The sequence below is a fragment of the Oncorhynchus clarkii genome, chromosome 16, assembly GCF_045791955.1.
Source record: "Oncorhynchus clarkii lewisi isolate Uvic-CL-2024 chromosome 16, UVic_Ocla_1.0, whole genome shotgun sequence".
In the NCBI taxonomy this organism is placed as follows: Eukaryota; Metazoa; Chordata; class Actinopteri; order Salmoniformes; family Salmonidae; genus Oncorhynchus; species Oncorhynchus clarkii.
In genome coordinates, this window is record NC_092162.1 from 51185071 (window position 1) to 51206063 (window position 20993).

Here is a 20993-nt window from a genome sequence, read left to right on the forward strand (position 1 = left end):
CTTGCATGCGGCTGCTCGGCCATGGAAACCCATTTTATGAAGCTCCCGATGAACAGTTCTTGTGCTGAATTTGCTTCCAGAGGAAGTTTGGAACTCGGTACTGACTATTTTAACCAAGGACAGACAATTTGTATGCGCTACGCGATTCAGCACTTGGTGGTGACATTCTGTGAGTTTGCGTGGCCTATAATTTCGCTGAGCCGTTGTTGCTCCTAGACATTTCCACTTCACAATAACGGCACTTACAGGTGACCGGGGCAGCTCCAGCAGGGCATAAATGGGACGAACTGACTTGCTGGAAAAGTGGCATCCTATGACGGTGCTACTTTGAAAGTCACTGAGCTCTTCATTAAGGCCATTCTACTGCCAATGTTTGTCTATGGAGATTGCATGGCTGTGTGCTTGCTGTTATACACGTCAGCAACGGGTGTGGCTGAAATAGCCAAATCCACTAATTTGAAGGGGTGTCCACATATTTTTGTATATATAGTGTACATGCAAGTAACCCTTGTTTAAATCATACGCTGATTTAAAAAGAGGGATTCGCGCGAAAGTCAGAGTTATGGATGAGCATTAGGAATTCTGTGTGCTCAGTGTACTGTACTTCAGCATGCACAAACAATAAGATTTGTTTGTTTATTCCCCCAGCAAGCACATCCAAAAAGGCCAACTTTTGTAGCAAGCACAACCAAAAAAATACCCATTCTACCTCTGAAAATGACCACAAAGATCTTGGACAAGAAGCGACATGACCCAATAACCATGTTGTGAAGAGGGAGTGAGGCAACACAGAGACAATGTTAAGGTTGACTTGTGCTAATTCTTTTTCTCTCCTAAGAGCTGTTTGTTTCCATTAAGTAAATGATTTAGAAAAACACATCATTCTTAGGTACCCTCTGAATGAATGTCCCCTTGCGGAAGTTGTAAACTTTCGAGTATAGGTCCCACAATGGTCAATACCAAACAGCTGTTGAAAATGAAATATTATTCAAGTCAATGTATTCACTTGGTTTCTTTGAAATGGGCCACCTAACTTTGAGAAGAAAATGAGAATGCCTGTTTTTTTGCGGTGGAGGTTGAATCCCATGGACGCTCCAGACGTATTGAATGACACTAGACAAAGGAAGAGAGGATGTTGGAGGGGAGGACAGATGGGTATTAATGATAGTCAAGGTTGTGCTCAATTAATTTCCACTCGGTCAATTCAGGGAACAAAGAGGAAATTAAATTAATGAATTGGTAAAACAATTCTCAGTGAAGATAATGGACCATCCATCAATGTACATCAATGTACATTCCATTCCTGAATTGAATTCAGTTGAAATGATCCCAACCCTGACACAAAATTTAGGATTTTCTTCACGAGTCCTTTTTCTAAACCAAGACATTTAGCTAGTGATCAGATTAATTTGAGTGTGATTCATAGTCTTCATAAAGCCATGAGAAACATAGAACAGGTGAGTGTGATTCATAGTCTTCATAAAGCCATGAGAAACATAGGACAGGTGAGTGTGATTCATAGTCTTCATAAAGCCATGAGAAACTTAGGACAGGGGTAAAAACATAGAAACAGAAACATAGGACAAGGAAAACAGACATTGTGGTAATAAACATATAGGTCAGACTCCTAATTTGGGAAGTGTGTTTGGAGTGTTGCACACGTATGGATCTCAAATTAGGATTCAGCCCATAGAGAGCTACATATGATCACTAAACTGACAACCATACTGTCTGGAAAGTAGAGAACATTAAGGGGAAATGATACGTACCTATAAAGCTGAAGAGCAAAATAATAAGTAAAAGACCTTGCTTGGATCAACGAAAATTCCTTCTATAGTTAGAGTTAGAAGTTAGAGTTCCTACATTCAGATGTCTACTAATCTTCCTTATAGACAAGGTAATCTGGAGCTGTTTATAAATGAGACGAATAAATAAAGAAGTCCTTAATGGAAATGAGGCAAAATGCTGAAAACTTGAGGGACTGTTTTTTTTATGTGGGTTGGTTGGATGAATGCATGGATATTGCATTATACCAATTACACCACATGCATCCAAATGAACCTCCTTCAAAGTCAACAGATCAAAGGAAAGAAAAACCTCCAGATCACACCTTTTACACCCAAATACAGTCTAGTCTGATGTGTAATCCTGTCTCTTGCATGGTTTACACCTTTCACTAACATGTGGGTTTTGTGACCTGATCAATAGGATCCAATCACTATCTGATCAATGTTTGTCGTGTCTATACATGGTGAAAAATGTGTCTCTTATCCATCAACTGTGTCCACAATTTGACCAGATTTCCTGGTGCCTCCCTGTATGCTAATTATTTGACAAACATTCTTTCACAATAATATGAATTAATGTATTTTTTAAGATGATTACTGATGCTATAAGTCAATGGTGCTAGCGGTCAATAATTTTAGTGGCCGATATAATGATGATTTAAATGGTTTGACCATCCAGATCTGTTTACACTTGATTAATATCCAGATACAATGGGTCCTTGACTACCACCGGAGGTGGTCAGGAAGATCTAATCACAATCAAATCACAATTAGTCTTTTAATCATCTACACCTGACAAAAAAAACACACAAAAAAGTAGGCATGTGTTAGGAAATAGAAAGGAAATAAAAACGTCTTCCATCACGAGATGCAGAACCTACAACAAGAGAGAACAAAAGAAACCAAGTAAAATGAGGGTAGTTATTTGTACAAAGCAACACTGCAGATCCTGATTTGGCAGTCTGATCGAACCTAGGGACAGAGAAATTGTTTTATTGGTAAGGTGACCAAAAACAGATATCTCAGATATGTCACTGTTGCAGGTTATACTCGAAGGTTTACAACTTTCCAGAAGCGCACACACTGGAAAATAAATGTAACTATTTTTTTTTGTGTGTCCCTTTTTACCTTGGTTTGTCATCTCAGAAATTGGCTGCGTCATTGTAATGCTCTGAATAAAATGTTGATCTCATTGAAAATAAGGAGCAGACAGACCGTCTTCTCTGGGCAGTTTGAAACACAATTGATCACAGACTGTGTCAAGCCAAACAAAGCAGCAAGATAAAGAAATAGATTACGGACAGGATTAAATCAGATTAAGGGTAACCCGTGTTAGCCGACAAACGCATGGCTCTTGTTCAGGCGGTTTTGGAGGTATAACTGGGAAATGAGCCACCCCTTCTTTCCCTACCACATTAGTAGTTCAAAATGGTGATTTCATGTGTCGACTATATCAATGATAAAAATAATGACACTCAAATTAAAATCATTCAAAGAAATTCATAGCCTACATTCTCCTTATTTGTGCATTAGAAGAGCATAAATTAGAAAACATTCAGGACTATAATATCTTCACACAAAAAATATAACAAAAAACAATTATATTCTTTATGCATTCATTAAATACTGCTGGCCAGATAATGATCATGTTTGAAGAAGTGAAGTAGTCTATACTGAATTACGAAGACAAACGAGTATGCAGCCTGACACTCGAACAAGAGTCATGCGGTTGTCGGCTAGCACGGTTCTGATTGAATCCTGGACTAAGATCATGAGGTAGTAGTGAAAAGGATGTAAAGAAATATTAAATTAACAACTAATACAACAACAAAAGTCAAATGAAAAGGTCAGTGGGTCAGGCGCCTCAGTGTTGGCTCCCCCACTCCCCAACACACAAACACGGACATAGACAAACACACGTATCTTTGATGCTTAATTGTATTTCTGGGCAGGCAAAGGTGCATTTCAACATGCTCATTTTGATGATGGTGAGTGGACTGTTTTTTGTTGTGTGCCGTTAATGGATGGCAGAAACTCACTCCCAGGCGCACCAGTTGCATTGGCAGTGGAGAGAACTACGTGAGTGGGAGTAGAAATATTGGTTACGTCATGGAGTTGGCTGAGAACTGAGGAGCGACGTCTCGCAGCACCCTGAAAGGAACCACTTCTCTTGAAGGTACTCACTACCTCCATCTGTTGGAGAAGAGAGAGAGGATATTAAAGAGAGGACATGACAGTCATGCAGTAACTCATGTCAGTTGGTAGGGGGCCCCGTGATGCATATCGGAGGGAACCAGCACACAGAATGAATCACGTTTAAAGGGATGGTATAGTGGAACTTGTAGTTTTGTAGAGGTCATGTTCCACTATGGAGGTATCAAAAGCATGTATTAGATACAAAAAGGCATTTTAATAGACAAACCTAATCCAATTTAGACCTCTGTTTTTAATCAATGATGTTGCCCTCAAAATATGGACCGGTAATTTTTTTCTATGTCTCATCTAGATGTTGGTGTGTGTACAAGAAAGGCAACAATTACAACACTTGTAAAATATTTCATATACTTGTTTTTAGGATTGATTAACAATGAACAAAGGGTGCATACAAAATAATGACAGAATCTGTAATAATAGCAATGACATGAGGAAGGAGAAAAAGTATTTTAGTGAGAAATCTGAACATGCAATGGAATCAAAATGACTCATCGGTTACAACAATATACAGAACTATGTTTGTCCTATTGATAAATACACTGCCTTCAGTAAGTATTCACACCTATCGATAAATACACTGCCTTCAGTAAGTATTCACACCTATCGATAAATACACTGCCTTCAGTAAGTATTCACACCTATCGATAAATACACTGCCTTCAGTAAGTATTCACACCTATCGATAAATACACTGCCTTCAGTAAGTATTCACACCTATCGATAAATACACTGCCTTCAGTAAGTATTCACACCTATCGATAAATACACTGCCTTCAGTAAGTATTCACACCTATCGATAAATACACTGCCTTCAGTAAGTATTCACACCCCTTGAAACTTTGTAACACAACACATTCTGTCGTGTTACAAAGTGGGATTAAAATGAATTTGATTGTAATGTTTTGTTTTCAATCTACACAAAATATTCTGTAATGTTAAAAGAGGAAGAAAAATGTGAACATTTATACAAAATAAAACACTGAGTCAAGACATGTTAGAAACAACTTTGGCAGCAATTACAGCTGTGAGTCTTTTTGGGCAAGTCTTCAAGAGCATTGCACACCGGGATTGTACAATATTTGCCCATTATTCTTAAAGCTATCTTAAGTTGGCTGTTGATAATTGCTAGACAGACATTTTAAGTCTTGCCATAGATTTTCAAGCCGATTTAAGTCAAAACTGTAACTTGGCCACTCAACATTCAGACTTGGTTAGCAAGTCTCTTGGTTAGATTTGGCCTTGTGATTTAGGTTATTGTCCTGTTGAAAGGTGAATTTGTCTCCCAGTGTTCATTGTGTCCATTGGAAAGCAGACTGAACCACGTTTTTCTATAGGATTTTGCCTGTGCTTAGCTGTTAGCTATTTTTATTTTCAGGACAAAAAGTTTATTTCTTTGCCACATTTACTTAAGTGTCTTGTTGCAAACATGATGCATGTTATGGAATATTTTTTATTCTATACAGGATTCCTTCTTTTCCCTCTGTCAATTAGGTTAATATTGTGGCGTAACTACAATGTTGTTGATCTATCCTCAGTTTTCTCATATCACAACCATTAAACTCTGTAACTGGCCTTATGGTGAAATTCCTGCACGGTTTTCTTCCTCTCCTGCAACTGGAAGGAAGGTTAGGAAGGATGCCTGTATCTTTGTAGTGACTGGGTGCCCTTCTTTGCAAGGCATTGGAAAACCTCCCTAGTCTTTGTGGTTGAATCTGTTCTTGAAAAATCATTACTTGATTGAGGGACCTTACAGATAATTGTACAGTATGTGTGGGTTACAGAGCTGGGGTGTCACACCCTGACCATAGTTTGCTTTGTATGTTTCTATGTTTTGGTTGGTCAGGGTGTGATCTGAGTGGGCATTCTATGTTGGATGTCTTGTTTGTCTATTTCTATGTCTGGCCTGATATGGTTCTCAATCAGAGGCAGGTGTTAGTTATTGTCTCTGATTGGGAACCATATTTAGGTAGCCTGGGTTTCACTGTGTGTTTGTGGGTGATTGTTCCTGTCCCTGTGTTTTGCACCAGATAGGGCTGTTTTTTTTTTTTGGTTTTCCACGTTTATTGTTTTGTAGTGTTCATCTGTTTTTATTAAACATGAATCAATATAACCACAATGCATTTTGGTCCGCCTCTATTTCACCACAGGAAAACCCTTACATGGGGGTAGTCATACAAAATCATGTTAACCACTATTATTGAACATAATTGACTTATGTGATTTGTTAAGTACAATGTTACTGTTGAATTTATTTAGGCTTTGAATACTTAGAGTCAAGATATTTCAGCTTTTCATTTTTAATTAATACAAAAATATATATAAAACCAAAATTCCACTTTGACTTTATGTGTGTAGGGCAGATACACAAAATTCAAGCTGTAACACAACAAAACGTGGAAAAAGTAAAGGGGTGTGAATATTTTCTGAAGGCATTGTATAGGAAAAGGTCTTTGGTATCTGACAGAATGATCCAAACCCATTGTATTTTAAATAAGATTTCATAAAATATAACTTTTTTGAATGAGAATATTACGTGCATGTTTTACTCTGTTCACATCACTGTGTTCATATCATATAAAAAAACAAGGAATTAATTGTGGTGAAATGAATTAAGGCATCAAAAGGTGAATAAAGAGAGACACAAATCAACAGAGATGAGTCGAGCAAGCAAAAAAGCCTCCTCTTCATAGGACAGTACAGTACATACTACAGTACAGTACATACTACAGTACAGCCCTTGTTGGAGAAAGACAAGGGACAGGGAATTGTGGAGCCCAATGAACTGTACCTGAGTTTGAATGCGATTGAGGCCCCTGAACCAGAGGATCTGCCCTCGACGCAGCTCCCTCTCGGCATGGTCAATCTCTTGCTCATCATCTGCCATGTCATCATCAATCATCTCCTCCTTACCGAGCGCATGACCAGCCTCCTTCAGACAGGGCAGGCGGCTGGTGGGTACCGTGGTGATGAGCTGTTTGGGTCAGGGTCAGTGTTAGTTGACAAGGAGAAGAACACAACTTGTAAAACAAAGGGTTTCGGTCTGGTGGGTCTTACATGCTGACCAAATATCTGCGTACGCCATCGTGCGCATGTTGATTTTGTCCACCCACACCAGACATGATCAGGACACGCAGGTTGAAATATCAAAACGAACTCTGAACCAACGATATTAATTTGGAGACAGGTTGAAAACCATTAAACATTTATGGCAATTTAGCTAGCTTGCTTGCTTTTGCTAGCTAATTTGTCCTGGGATATAAACATTGGGTTGTTATTTTACCTGAAATGCACAAGGTCCTCTACTCCAACAATTAATCTATAGATGAAAGGGTAAACCGAGTTCATTTCTAGGAATCTCTCCTCCTTCAGGCTTCTTATTCTTTGGAATTTATATGGCGGTTGGCAACCAAATTTAAGGTACATTACCACTACCAACTGGACTGGAGTGGGAACCTCAGTTCGTCTTTCAATCACCCACATGGGTATAGGCTCCTAAAAACCAATTAGGAGACGGGAGAGGCAGGACTTGCGTGTCCTGATCGCGTCTGGTGTGGGTGGACAAAATCAACATGCATGCAGTCTGGTCAGAATGTTAGGCAGTCCTTCTTGTGTAAAAGCCAACTAAAGACTAGGTTATGGATATGTGGGTTTGTCTGTGTCAAAGACCTTAATTAGTTCTTGACACAAAACCACTGTAGAACCACAGTTTGGGTAACACATTTACACATGAACTCCAGCATAAGTACCTGTCCCCACAGCAGCTCTCCTACTCCCACGAGCAGACACCACAGCCACTGCTCCACATTGAGTGGTGTGCAGCTGAAAGGTTTCCCCCCAAACTGCACAATCACAAACTGTACAGAACAAGACACAGGATGAGAGAGATTTGATCCCAAAAAGTGGTTGCCATTGGTTAGCACAACATATCCTGTGCGACAATAATTAAGTAGTAATGATTATTAGGTACAGTATATGACATGGTTGAATAACATTACTAGTATTGCTATAATGTAAAGCAAGGATGGGCAACTGGCTGCTAGTGGGCCGCATGCTCCCCTTTCAAAGCCCTCGGTACTCATGAGGGGTCTGAATTTACTGTTGCGAGTTAGAATAGCAGAGGGGTATGGATGTGGGCACGTAGACCTGTGAGCAACTACAGCCCCTCATGATGAGTTCAGATTTTTTGTGGTCCTCACCCCCATCAAAGTTGCCCATCCCTGAACGTATAAGAAGGAAACGCTTATGGTCCTCTTACCTGCATTAAAAAAGTCCCCAGCACAATACTGCAGAAAATAGGGTTGTGGAATATGCCGTCAAAAACGTTCCTTTCACCGTGGATCTTACGGGCATTGATCTCGTTGAACAGTTGCATGAGCACAAAGGTGTTGAAGATGATCGTGTAGTGCTCGGAGGGGGGAGAGTGCAAAGGGGCGTTGCGTCCACTATCAATGTTGAAGATCTTCTCTCCTGAGATGGAGAGGAACAGAAAACAGATAAATGGACAATAGAGTCACATGTAGTTAAAGATATACTTCCTACTTCCAAGCAAAGGTATACTAAATGATCATGTAAAACGCTACAAGCTAAATAGAGCACTACAGTTCCATGACTGCTTTTCCTCAACCTTTTTGTCCCTCACTATTGCCTTTTCTTATACACCCTCCCTTCCTCTTCCCCCACCTCCAGCCTCCGTCCCTCCTCCCATCTCCAGCCTCCGTCCCTCCTCCCATCTCCAGCCTCCGTCTCTCCTCCCATCTCCAGCCTCCGTCCCTCCTCCCATCTCCAGCCTCCGTCCCTCCTCCCATCTCCAGCCTCCATCCCTCCTCCCATCTCCAGCCTCTGTCCCTCCTCCCATCTCCAGCCTCTGTCCCTCCTCCCATCCCCAGCCTCCATCCCTCCCATCTCCAGTCTCTGTCCCTCCTCCCATCTCCAGTCTCCATTCCTCCTCCCATCTCCAGTCTCCATCCCTCCGCCCATCTCCAGTCTCCGTCCCTCCTCCCATCTCCAGTCCCCGTCCCTCCTCCCATCTCCAGTCTCCGTCCCTCCTCTCATCTCCAGTCTCGGTCCCTCCTCCAGTCTCCGTCACTCCTCCCATCTCCAGCCTCTGTCTCTCCTCCCATCTCCAGTCTCATCCCTCCTCCCATCTCCAGTCTCCGTCCCTCCTCCCATCTCCAGTCTCCATCCCTCCTCCCATCTCCAGTCTCCGTCTCTCCTCCCATCTCCAGCCTCTGTCCCTCCTCCCATCTCCAGCCTCCGTCTCTCCTCCCATCTCCAGTCTCACCCCTCCTCCCATCTCCAGTCTCATCCCACCTCCCATCTCCAGCCTCCATCCCTCCTCCCATCTCCAGTCTCCATCCCTCCTCCCATCTCCAGTCTCCATCCCTCCTCCCATCTCTAGTCTCCGTCCCTCCTCCCATCTCCAGCCTCTGTCCCTCCTCCCATCTCCAGTCTCTGTCCCTCCTCCCATCTCCAGTCTCCATCCCTCCTCCCATCTCCAGTCTCCATCCCTCCTCCAAACTCCAGTCTCCATCTCTCCGCCCATCTCCAGTCTCCGTCCCTCCTCCCATCTCCAGTCCCCGTCCCTCCTCCCATCTCCAGTCTCCGTCCCTCCTCCCATCTCCAGTCTCCGTCCCTCCTCCCATCTCCAGTCTCTGTCCCTCCTCCCATCTCCAGCCTCCGTCTCTCCTCCCATCTCCAGTCTCACCCCTCCTCCCATCTCCAGTCTCATCCCACCTCCCATCTCCAGCCTCCATCCCTCCTCCCATCTCCAGTCTCCATCCCTTCTCCCATCTCCAGTCTCCATCCCTCCTCCCATCTCCAGCCTCTGTCCCTCCTCCCATCTCCAGTCTCCGTCCCTCCCATCTCCAGTCTCTGTCCCTCCTCCTATCTCCAGTCTCTGTCCCTCCTCCATCCCTCCCCCAAACTCAAATCTCCATCCCTCCGCCCATCTCCAGTCTCCGTCCCTCCTCCCATCTCCAGCCTCTGTCCTCCTCCCATCTAAAGTCTCTGTCCCTCCCCCCATCTCCAGCCTCCGTCTCTCCTCCCATCTCCAGTCTCACCACTCCTCCCATCTCCAGTCTCATCCCACCTCCCATCTCCAGTCTCCATTCCTCCGCCCATCTCCAGTCTCCGTCCCTCCTCCCATCTCCAGTCCTCATCCCTCCTCCCATCTCCAGTCTCCATCTCTCCTCCCATCTCCAGCCTCTGTCCCTCCTTCCCTCTCCAGCCTCCGTCTCTCCTCCCATCTCCAGCCTCTGTCCCTCCTTCCATCTCCAGCCTCCGTCTCTCCTCCCATCTCCAGTCTCACCCCTCCTCCCATCTCCAGTCTCCATCCCTCCTCCCATCTCCAGCCTCCATCCCTCCTCCCATCTCCAGTCTCCATTCCTCCTCCCATCTCATCCCTCCTCCTATCTCCAGTCTCCATCCCTCCTCCCATCTCCATCCTCCATCCCTCCTCCCATCTCCAGTCTCATCCCTCCTCCCATCTCCAGTCTCATCCCTTCTCCCATATCCAGTCTCCATCCCTCCTCCCATATCCAGTCTCCATCCCTCCTCCCATCTCCAGTCTCAGTTTCTCCTCCCATCTCCAGTCTCCGTCCCTCCTCCCATCTCCAGCCTCTGTCCTCCTCCCATCTAAAGTCTCCGTCCATGCTCCCATCTCCAGTCTCATCCCTCCTCCCATCTCCAGTCTCCATCCCTCCTCCCATATCCAGTCTCCATCCCTCCTCCCATCTCCAGTCTCCATCCCTCCTCCCATCTCCAGTCTCCGTCCCTCCTCCCATCTCCAGCATCTGTCCTCCTCCCATCTAAAGTCTCTGTCCCTGCTCCCATCTCGAGTCTCCATCCCTCTTCCCATCTCCAGTCTCCACCCCTCTTCCCATATCCAGTCTCCATCCCTCCTCCCATCTCCAGTCTCCGTTTCCATCCCATCTCCAGTCTCCGTCCCTCCTCCCATCTCCAGCCTCTGTCCTCCTCCCATCTCCAGTCTCCGTCCCTCCTCCCATCTACAGTCTCCGTCCCTCCTCCCATCTCCAGTCTCATCCCTACTCCCATCTCCAGTCTCATCCCTTCTCCCATCTCCAGTCTCCATCCCTCCTCCCATATCCAGTCTCCATCCCTCCTCCCATCTCCAGCCTCTGTCCTCCTCCCATCTAAAGTCTCCGTCCATGCTCCCATCTCCAGTCTCATCCCTCCTCCCATCTCCAGTCTCAATCCTCCTCCCATATCCAGTCTCCATCCCTCCTCCCATCTCCAGTCTCCATCCCTCTTCCCATCTCCAGTCTCCACCCCTCCTCCCATATCCAGTCTCCATCCCTCCTCCCATCTCCAGTCTCCGTTTCTCCTCCCATCTCCAGTCTCTGTCCCTCCTCCCATCTCCAGCCTCTGTCCTCCTCCCATCTAAAGTCTCCGTCCCTGCTCCCATCTCCAGTCTCCAATCCTCCTCCCATATCCGGTCTCCGTCCCTGCTCCCATCTCCAGTCTCCATCCCTCCTCCCATATCCAGTCTCATCCCTCCTCCCATCTCCAGTCTCCGTCCCTCCTCCCATCTAAAGTCTCCATCCCTCCTCCCATATCCAGTCTCCATCCCTCCTCCCATCTCCAGTCTCCATCCCTCCTCCCATATCCAGTCTCCATCCCTCCTCCCATCTCCAGTCTCCGTTTCTCCTCCCATCTCCAGCCTCTGTCCTCCTCCCATCTAAAGTCTCCGTCCCTGCTCCCATCTCCAGTCTCCTTCCCCCACCCCCACCTGTAGGCCCCTACCCTCCCCCTAGTCTCCAGTCTCCCACCTCCTCCTCCCCTGTGTGTACCTGCGAACAGCAGGGTGAAGATGATGGTGAGCTGGTAGATGGCGTGGCCCAGGATGTTCTTCATCATGGTCCGGGAGATGAGGGGGTTGTTGCGGCCGTAAGGCTTCCTCAGGAGCAGGGACTCAGTGGGTGGTTCGGTGGCTAGGGCCAGGGATGCAAAGGTGTCCATGATCAGGTTCACCCATAACATCTGGACAGCCTTCAAGGGAGAGTCCTGGAGGGGGGAGAGAGAGGGAGGGGGTATGGAGAAGAGAGGGAGGTAGAGGGAGAGAAAGAGGCAGAGAGAGGGGAGGAGGCAGGCAGAGAGAGGGAGGTAACAAGGAGAGAGGCAGAGAGGTAGGGAGAGATCATTTAGCTTTAAAGCTTGTTTGGAATGTCCGTAGACCGTTACCTACACTACCGTTCAAAAGTTTGGGGTCATCGCAAAACACCAGTCTCAACGTCAACAGTGAAGAGGATGCTGGCCTTCTAGGTAGAGTTCCTCTGTCCAGTGTCTGTGTTCTTTTGCCCATCTTAATATTTTATTTTTATTGGCCAGCCTGAGATATGGATTTTTCTTTGAAACTCTCCCTAGAAGGCCAGCATCCTGGAGTCGCCTCTTCACTGTTGACGTTGAGACTGGTGTTTTGCGGGTACTATTTATTGAAGCTGCCAGTTGAGCATTTGTGAGGCATCTGTTTCTCAAATTAGACACTCTAATATACTTGTCCTCTTGCTCAGTTGTGCACTGGGGCCTCCCACTCCTCTTCTATTCTGGTTAGAGCCAGTTTGCGCTGTCCTTTGAAAGAAGTAGTACACAGCGTTGTATGAGATCTTCAGTTTCTTGGCAATTCCTCGCATGGAATAGCCTTCATTTCTCAGAACAAGAATAGACTGACGAGTTTCAGAAGAAAGGTGTTACGGTGCGTGAATGAGGACCCAAAAGCGAATCAACTTAAACAGAGCTTCTTTAATTACCAAACATAGGTAGGCTCAGATGGACCGGCAGATTCCGACAGGACAGGACAAGGTTATAGCAAACATGACGACAGTCTGGTTCAGGCATGAATGACACAAACAAACAAGAATCCGACAAGGACAGGAACAAAAACAGAGAGAGATATAGGGACCTAATCAGAGGGAAAAAGGGAACAGGTGGGAAACGGGGTGACGAGGTGGTTAGGAGGAGACAAGGCACAGCTGGTGGAAATTGGGGGAGAAAAGGTAACCTAACAACGACCAGCAGAGGGAGACAGGGTGAAGGGAAAGGACAGAGACAAGACAACATGACAGTACATGACAGTACCCCCCCACTCACCGAGCGCCTCCTGGCGCACTCGAGGAGGAAACCTGGCGGCAACGGAGGAAATCATCAATCAGCGCACGGTCCAGCACGTCCCGAGAGGGAACCCAACTCCTCTCCTCAGGACCGTACCCCTCCCAGTCAACTAGGTACTGATGACCACGGCCCCGAGGACGCATGTCCAAGATTTTACGGACCCTGTAGATAGGTGCGCCCTCGACAAGGATGGGGGGGGGGGGGGGGGGAAGACGAGCGGGGGCGCGAAGAACGGGCTTAACACAGGAGACATGGAAGACCGGGTGGACGCGACGAAGATATCGCGGAAGAAGAAGTCGCACTGCGACAGGATTAATGACCTGAGAGATACGGAATGGACCAATGAACCGCGGGGTCAACTTGCGAGAAGCCGTCTTAAGGGGAAGGTTCTGAGTGGAGAGCCAAACTCTCTGACCGCGACAATATCTAGGGCTCTTAGTTCTACGCTTATTAGCAGCTCTCACAGTCTGCGCCCTATAACGGCAAAGTGCAGACCTGACCCTCTTCCAGGTGCGCTCGCAACGTTGGACAAAAGCCTGAGCGGAGGGGACGCTGGACTCGGCGAACTGAGATGAGAACAACGGAGGCTGGTACCCGAGGCTACTCTGAAAAGGAGATAGCCCGGTCGCAGACGAAGGAAGCGAGTTGTGGGCGTATTCTGCCCAGGGGAGCTGTTCTGACCAAGACGCAGGGTTGCGAAACGAAAGACTGCGTAAGATGCGACCAATAGTCTGATTGGCCCGTTCTGCTTGACCGTTAGACTGGGGGTGAAAGCCGGAAGAGAGACTGACGGAAGCCCCAATCAAACGGCAAAACTCCCTCCAAAATTGAGACGTGAATTGCGGACCTCTGTCCGAAACGACGTCTGACGGAAGGCCATGAATTCTGAAAACATTCTCGATGATGATTTGTGCCGTCTCTTTAGCAGAAGGAAGCTTAGCAAGGGGAATGAAATGAGCCGCCTTAGAGAACCTATCGACAACCGTAAGAATAACAGTCTTCCCCGCTGACGAAGGCAGTCCGGTGACAAAATCTAAGGCGATGTGAGACCACGGTCGAGAGGGAATAGGAAGCGGCCTGAGACGGCCGGCAGGAGGAGAGTTACCGGACTTAGTCTGCGCGCAGACCGAACAAGCAGCCACGAAACGACGCGTGTCATGCTCCCGGGTGGGCCACCAGAAACGCTGGCGAATGGAAGCAAGCGTACCCCGAACGCCAGGGTGGCCGGCTAACTTGGCAGAGTGAGCCCACTGAAGAACGGCCAGACGAGTAGGAACGGGAACGAAAAGAAGGTTCCTAGGACAAGCGCGCGGCGACGGAGTTTGAGTGAGTGCTTGCTTTACCTGCCTCTCAATTCCCCAGACAGTCAACCCGACAACACGCCCCTCAGGGAGAATCCCCTCGGGGTCAGTGGAGGCTACTGAAGAACTGAAGAGACGAGACAAAGCATCAGGCTTGGTGTTCTTAGAGCCCGGACGATAAGAAATCACGAACTCGAAACGAGCGAAAAACAGCGCCCAACGCGCCTGACGCGCATTAAGTCGTTTGGCAGAACGGATGTACTCAAGGTTCCTATGGTCAGTCCAAACGACAAAAGGAACGGTCGCCCCCTCCAACCACTGTCGCCATTCGCCTAGGGCTAACCGGATGGCGAGCAGTTCGCGGTTACCCACATCATAGTTACGTTCCGACGGCGACAGGCGATGAGAAAAATACGCGCATGGGTGGACCTTGTCGTCCGAGAGGGAGCGCTGAGAAAGGATGGCTCCCACTCCCACCTCTGACGCGTCAACCTCGACAACGAACTGTCTAGAGACGTCAGGTGTAACAAGGATAGGAGCGGATGTAAAACGATTCTTGAGGAGATCAAAAGCTCCCTGGGCGGAAACGGACCACTTAAAGCACGTCTTGACAGAAGTAAGGGCTGTGAGAGGAGCTGCCACCTGACCGAAATTACGGATGAAACGACGATAGAAGTTCGCGAAGCCGAGAAAGCGCTGCAGCTCGACGCGTGACTTAGGGACGGGCCAATCAATGACAGCTTGGACCTTAGCGGGATCCATCTTAATGCCTTCAGCGGAAATAACTGAACCGAGAAATGTGACGGAGGAGGCATGAAAAGTGCACTTCTCAGCCTTCACAAAAAGACAATTCTCTAAAAGGCGCTGGAGGACACGTCGGACGTGCTGAACATGAATCTGGAGTGACGGTGAAAAAATCAGGATATCGTCAAGGTAAACGAAAACAAAGATGTTCAGCATGTCTCTCAGGACATCATTGACTAATGCCTGAAAGACAGCTGGAGCGTTAGCGAGGCCGAAAGGAAGAACCCGGTATTCAAAGTGCCCTAACGGAGTGTTAAACGCCGTCTTCCACTCGTCCCCCTCCCTGATGCGCACGAGATGGTAAGCGTTACGAAGGTCCAACTTAGTGAAAAACCTGGCTCCCTGCAGGATCTCGAAGGCTGAAGACATAAGAGGAAGCGGATAACGATTCTTCACTGTTATGTCATTCAGCCCTCGATAATCTATGCAGGGGCGCAGAGACCCGTCCTTCTTCTTGACAAAAAAAAACCCCGCTCCGGCGGGAGAGGAGGAGGGGACTATGGTACCGGCGTCAAGAGCTACAGACAAATAATCTTCGAGAGCCTTACGTTCGGGAGCCGACAGAGAGTATAGTCTACCCCGGGGGGGGGTGGTTCCCGGAAGGAGATCAATACTACAATCATACGACCGGTGTGGAGGAAGAGAGGTGGCCCTGGACCGACTGAACACCGTGCGCAGATCGTGATATTCCTCCGGCACCCCTGTCAAATCACCAGGCTCCTCCTGTGAAGAAGAGACAGAGGAAACAGGAGGGATAGCAGACATTAAACATTTCACATGACAAGAGACGTTCCAGGAGAGGATAGAATTACTAGACCAATTAATGGAAGGATTATGACAAACTAGCCAGGGATGGCCCAAAACAACAGGTGTAAAAGGTGAACGAAAAATCAAAAAAGAAATGGTTTCACTATGATTACCAGAAACAGTGAGGGTTAAAGGTAGCGTCTCACGCTGAATCCTGGGGAGAGGACTACCATCCAGGGCGAACAAGGCCGTGGGCTCCTTTAACTGTCTGAGAGGAATGTCATGTTCCCGAGCCCAGGTCTCGTCCATAAAACAGCCCTCCGCCCCAGAGTCTATTAAGGCACTGCAGGAAGCTGACGAACCGGTCCAGCGTAGATGGACCGACAAGGTAGTGCAGGATCTTGAAGGAGAGACAGGAGTAGTAGCGCTCACCAGTAGCCCTCCGCTTACTGATGAGCTCTGGCTTTTACTGGACATGAAGTGACAAAATGACCAGCAGAACCGCAATAGAGACAGAGGCGGTTGGTGATTCTCCGTTCCCTCTCCTTAGTCGAGATGCGGATACCTCCCAGCTGCATAGGCTCAGCTCCCGAGCCGGCAGAGGAAGATGGTAGTGATGCGGAGAGGGGGGCATCGGAGAGCGCGAGCTCCTTTCCACGAGCTCGGTGACGAAGATCAACCCGTCGCTCAATGCGAATAGCGAGTTCAATCAAGGAATCCACGCTGGAAGGAACCTCCCGGGAGAGAATCTCATCCTTTACCTCTGCGCGGAGACCCTCCAGAAGACGAGCGAGCAAGGCCGGCTCGTTCCAGCCACTGGAGGCAGCAAGAGTGCGAAACTCAATAGAGTAGTCAGTTATGGATCGATTGCCTTGACATAGGGACGACAGGGCCCTGGAAGCCTCCTCCCCAAAAACAGATCGATCAAAAACCCGTATCATCTCCTCCTTAAAGTCCTGATACTGGTTAGTACACTCAGCCCTTGCCCCCCAGATTGCCGTGCCCCACTCACGAGCCCGTCCAATAAGGAGAGATATGACGTAGGCGACACGAGCAGTGCTCCTGGAGAAAGTGTAGGGCTGGAGAGAAAACACAATATCACACTGGGTGAGGAACGAGCGGCATTCAGTGGGCTCCCCAGAGTAACACGGCGGGTTATTGATTCTGGGCTCCGGAGATTCGAAAGCCCTGGAAGTGGCCGGTGGATCGAGGCGGAGATGGTGAACCTGTTCTGTGAGGTTGGAGACTTGGGTGGCCAGGGTCTCAACGGCATGTCGAGCAGCAGACAATTCCTGCTCGTGTCTGCCTAGCATCGCTCCCTGGATCCCGACGGCTGAGTGGAGAGGATCCGAAGTCGCTGGGTCCATTCTTGGTCGGATTCTTCTGTTACGGTGCGTGAATGAGGACCCAAAAGCGAATCAACTTAAACAGAGCTTCTTTAATTACCAAACATAGGTAGGCTCAGATGGACCGGCAGATTCCGACAGGACAGGACAAGGTTATAGCAAACATGACGACAGTCTGGTTCAGGCATGAATGACACAAACAAACAAGAATCCGACAAGGACAGGAACAAAAACAGAGAGAGATATAGGGACCTAATCAGAGGGAAAAAGGGAACAGGTGGGAAACGGGGTGACGAGGTGGTTAGGAGGAGACAAGGCACAGCTGGTGGAAATTGGGGGAGAAAAGGTAACCTAACAACGACCAGCAGAGGGAGACAGGGTGAAGGGAAAGGACAGAGACAAGACAACATGACAGTACATGACAAAAGGTCTTTGTTTCTCTTCATTTTGAGCCTGTAATCAAACCCACAAATGCTGATGCTCCAGATACTCAACTAGTCTAAAAAAGGCCAGTTGTATTGCTTATTTAATCAGAACAACACTTTTCAGCTGTGCTAACATAATTGCAAAAGGGTTTGCTAATGATCAATTAGCCTTTTAAAATGATAAACTTGGATTAGCTAACACAATGTGCCATGTAAACACATTGTGTTACACAGGGATGGTTGCTGATAATGGGCCTCTGTACGCCTACGTAGATATTCCATTAAAAATCTGCCGTTTCCAGCTACAATAGTCATTTACAACATTAACAATGTCTACACTGTATTTTTGATCAATTTGATGTTATTTTAATGGACAAAAAATTAGCTTTTCTTTCAAAAACAAGGAAATGTATAAGTGACCCCAAACTTTTGAACAGTAGTGTATATCTTTGACCATTTCCTAGTGAGTTACTTACAGTAAGTGGTCCATTTGTAATTTACACAACAGTGAATTGTGGTGTGGTGTGGAGTGCGAGAGTCAGAGATGGAGTGAGTACCTGTGTGATACAGGCGCCGGTGAAGGCCACGATGACAGCCACCACATTGACAGTGAGCTGGAACTGGAGGAACTTGGAGATGCTGTCATAGACGTTGCGGCCCCACATGACCGCCTTCACAATGCTAGAGAAGTTGTCATCAGTCAGAATGATGTCAGAGGCTTCCTTGGCTACGTCAGTACCAGCGATGCCCTACACAGAGCCACAAAAAAGAGCCACTTTAAATGTACACTGCTTTGAAAAGTATTCACAGGTCTCACATTAAAAAACAATACATGTCAGTAATACCTACTTATGTGTATGATAGTTACATAGTAGTAGTGTACTGTAAGTACTAATGTAACAATACTAAAGTACATACCATGCCTATGTAACTATATTGTAAATACATAGGGTACATTTAGTGAACTGTAGCGTTAAGTATGGGATTTAATATCTCCCCAAATGTACTAAAATTACTACAGATGTGTGTCATCATCATCATCATCATCATTTACATGACTCACCATGGCAAAGCCAACATCGGCCTTCTTCAGGGCAGGTCCGTCGTTTGTCCCGTCCCCTGTCACTGCCACTACCTGCCGCTGCTCCAGTACAGTGCTGTCTATGATGCCTGCAGGAAGAGAAAGTTATCATTGGAAATTATACAGCTGCATGGTTTACCATCTGTTTACAAAAATACTTCTGTAGCTTTGAGTGGAGTGTCTCTGACCCACCTTTGACCAGTGTATGTTTGTCTGTAGGTGAAGACCTAGCCAGAACTCTTAGTTTGGGCCAAACCTTATCAATGCGCTCCTGCTCAACCTGTAAGAAATAAAGATTGTATTATAGGGGTATCCACAGAAACTGTTGAGTCTTGTAACACTGAGTTATTGAAGCTAATGCATTGAGTCAGGGCACTTGCATTTTTTGTCAGTAAAAGAGTATCAAACAACACATGAATGATGAACTCTACCTCTCCTTTCTCATTTCTGATTCGTCGGTTGAATTCCTTCCCGTCTATACACAGGAAGTCATCCCCAGGCTGGATGATGCCACACTTGGCAGCGATGGCGCGTGCTGTGTTGATGTTGTCACCTGTCACCATACGCACGGTGATACCTGCCCGCTGGCATTTCTTGATAGCATCTGGGACCTGGTTAGAAAAGACACCATAGTTTTGCTAAAGCTTTGGCACACCCTCTTACTCGCTGATGTACATGATACTACAGATAAATTATTGAATATTTACTAAACCTACAACTATAACAAAACCTATCATTTGGAAACCCAGAATTAAAATCTTGCAACATTGTGATTTGTCAAAATGATCAGTGACAAAAAATCAAGGTACTGGAACAATGTTCCTTGTTAGTTGTCGCATTCCAGTCTGTTGACAGACGCTACGGTGCCATTTATGTTATGTGCGTCTGTCCATGAGAGATTACAATACCTATAACTATATGCCTACAGTATAACAAAACCTGTTGTGTCATCCTACTGTGCCAACCCTTCCATAAGGGCAAGCTTCTCCCCACTCTAATCCTAGGTTTTTACAAGTTCTTATTTAGACATTTTTCAACAGAATTATCCACTTGAAATGAAGAGCAAGTAACAGGCAATTGTCATCCCTGTGGAAAAACTCCACTCCAAATCTACCTACATCTGTGAAAACAAATGCACCCCAATAGAGAATCCCTCTGCGTAAGGTCTTGGTTACCTCTGGGCGGACAGGGTCCTCGATGCCCACCACTGTGATACAGATGAGGTCACTGACGATGCCAGCCTCGTTCTCCCAGTCGGGCTCAGGGCTGGCCGGCAGGTCCTTGTAGGCCACGCAGATGGTGCGCAGGCCGTCGCAGGCCATGGGCTCGATCACTTTCTTCACCATCTCGTCCCTGTCCCGCGGGCGGAAACCCCGTGGATCACCACCACCAGCCATGATAGAGGAGCATCTGACAGACAGAGAGTCAGGACACAGATGCTCTGTATGTTAGGGCACAATATTCATGTTTGTCATTTTGTTTTGATCATCAATTCTCATTCAAGGCCCACTTTATCTTGAGGCCCCTACCACCCCTTTCTCTATCAAAGCTGTAGCCTCTATCAAATCCAACTTTGGGCTTTATTCAATCCGTATTGCAGAAGTTCCGCATTACAGCCTGATTTCAATTTAAAGGCAATGTTCTCACGTTAGAGACTGCATTCACGGTAAATGCTGCATATGTTGGGCTCAATCGGAATCTACCTTTACAATTCTATCATGCTTCAGCAATAGGGATTGAATAGAGCCCTTTATTTGCATGTGTGATTCACAGGGAAACTACTTTTCCTACTTGTCATGACAAGGCAGGCACACAAGGCAGGCCGTCTCCAGCCTGAAAGTCAGACTCACTTCTTGAGCAGGATCTCAGAGGCCCCCTTGCTGTAGAGGCGGAAGGATCCATCAGGCAGCTGCACCACCGTGCTCATGGACTTGCGCACAGAGTTGAAGGTGTAGACCTTGTAGAGCTTCTCCTCAGGGATCTGTTCCCTCACAGGGGCATAGTCCCTCTTCAGGTCCAGGATGAAGCCAAGTAGGGCACACTCTGTCTTGTTGCCCACCTGCTTGGGTAGGCCTCCCTCCTTATCCGGGGGCTAAGGGATAAAAGATGAAGATACCATGTTTTTGCTCAATACGTGTGGAGGAAAAAGACAGAATAGGAGA

General features: G+C 47.0%; 1 protein-coding gene across 7 annotated transcripts in view; it reads right to left on the bottom strand.

The window, feature by feature from the left end:
- LOC139368672 (plasma membrane calcium-transporting ATPase 3-like) overlaps positions 1-20993 on the bottom strand; it is a 40463-nt gene that overhangs the window by 3947 nt on the left and 15523 nt on the right. For 2 of the 7 annotated variants that reach the window (XM_071107848.1, XM_071107847.1), the window contains 11 exons: positions 20682-20923; positions 20007-20241; positions 19263-19442; positions 19024-19111; positions 18814-18920; positions 18308-18499; positions 11810-12023; positions 8257-8468; positions 7748-7855; positions 6790-6972; positions 3894-3980 (listed from right to left, as the gene is read on the bottom strand). In XM_071107848.1, the coding sequence (XP_070963949.1) occupies positions 3894-3980; positions 6790-6972; positions 7748-7855; positions 8257-8468; positions 11810-12023; positions 18308-18499; positions 18814-18920; positions 19024-19111; positions 19263-19442; positions 20007-20241; positions 20682-20923 (1848 nt within the window). Of the gene's footprint in view, positions 1-3826; positions 3981-6789; positions 6973-7747; positions 7856-8256; positions 8469-11809; positions 12024-18307; positions 18500-18813; positions 18921-19023; positions 19112-19262; positions 19443-20006; positions 20242-20681; positions 20924-20993 lie in introns of all 7 variants that reach the window. The other 5 variants (XM_071107852.1, XM_071107854.1, XM_071107850.1 and 2 more) reach the window with 3 other exon arrangements.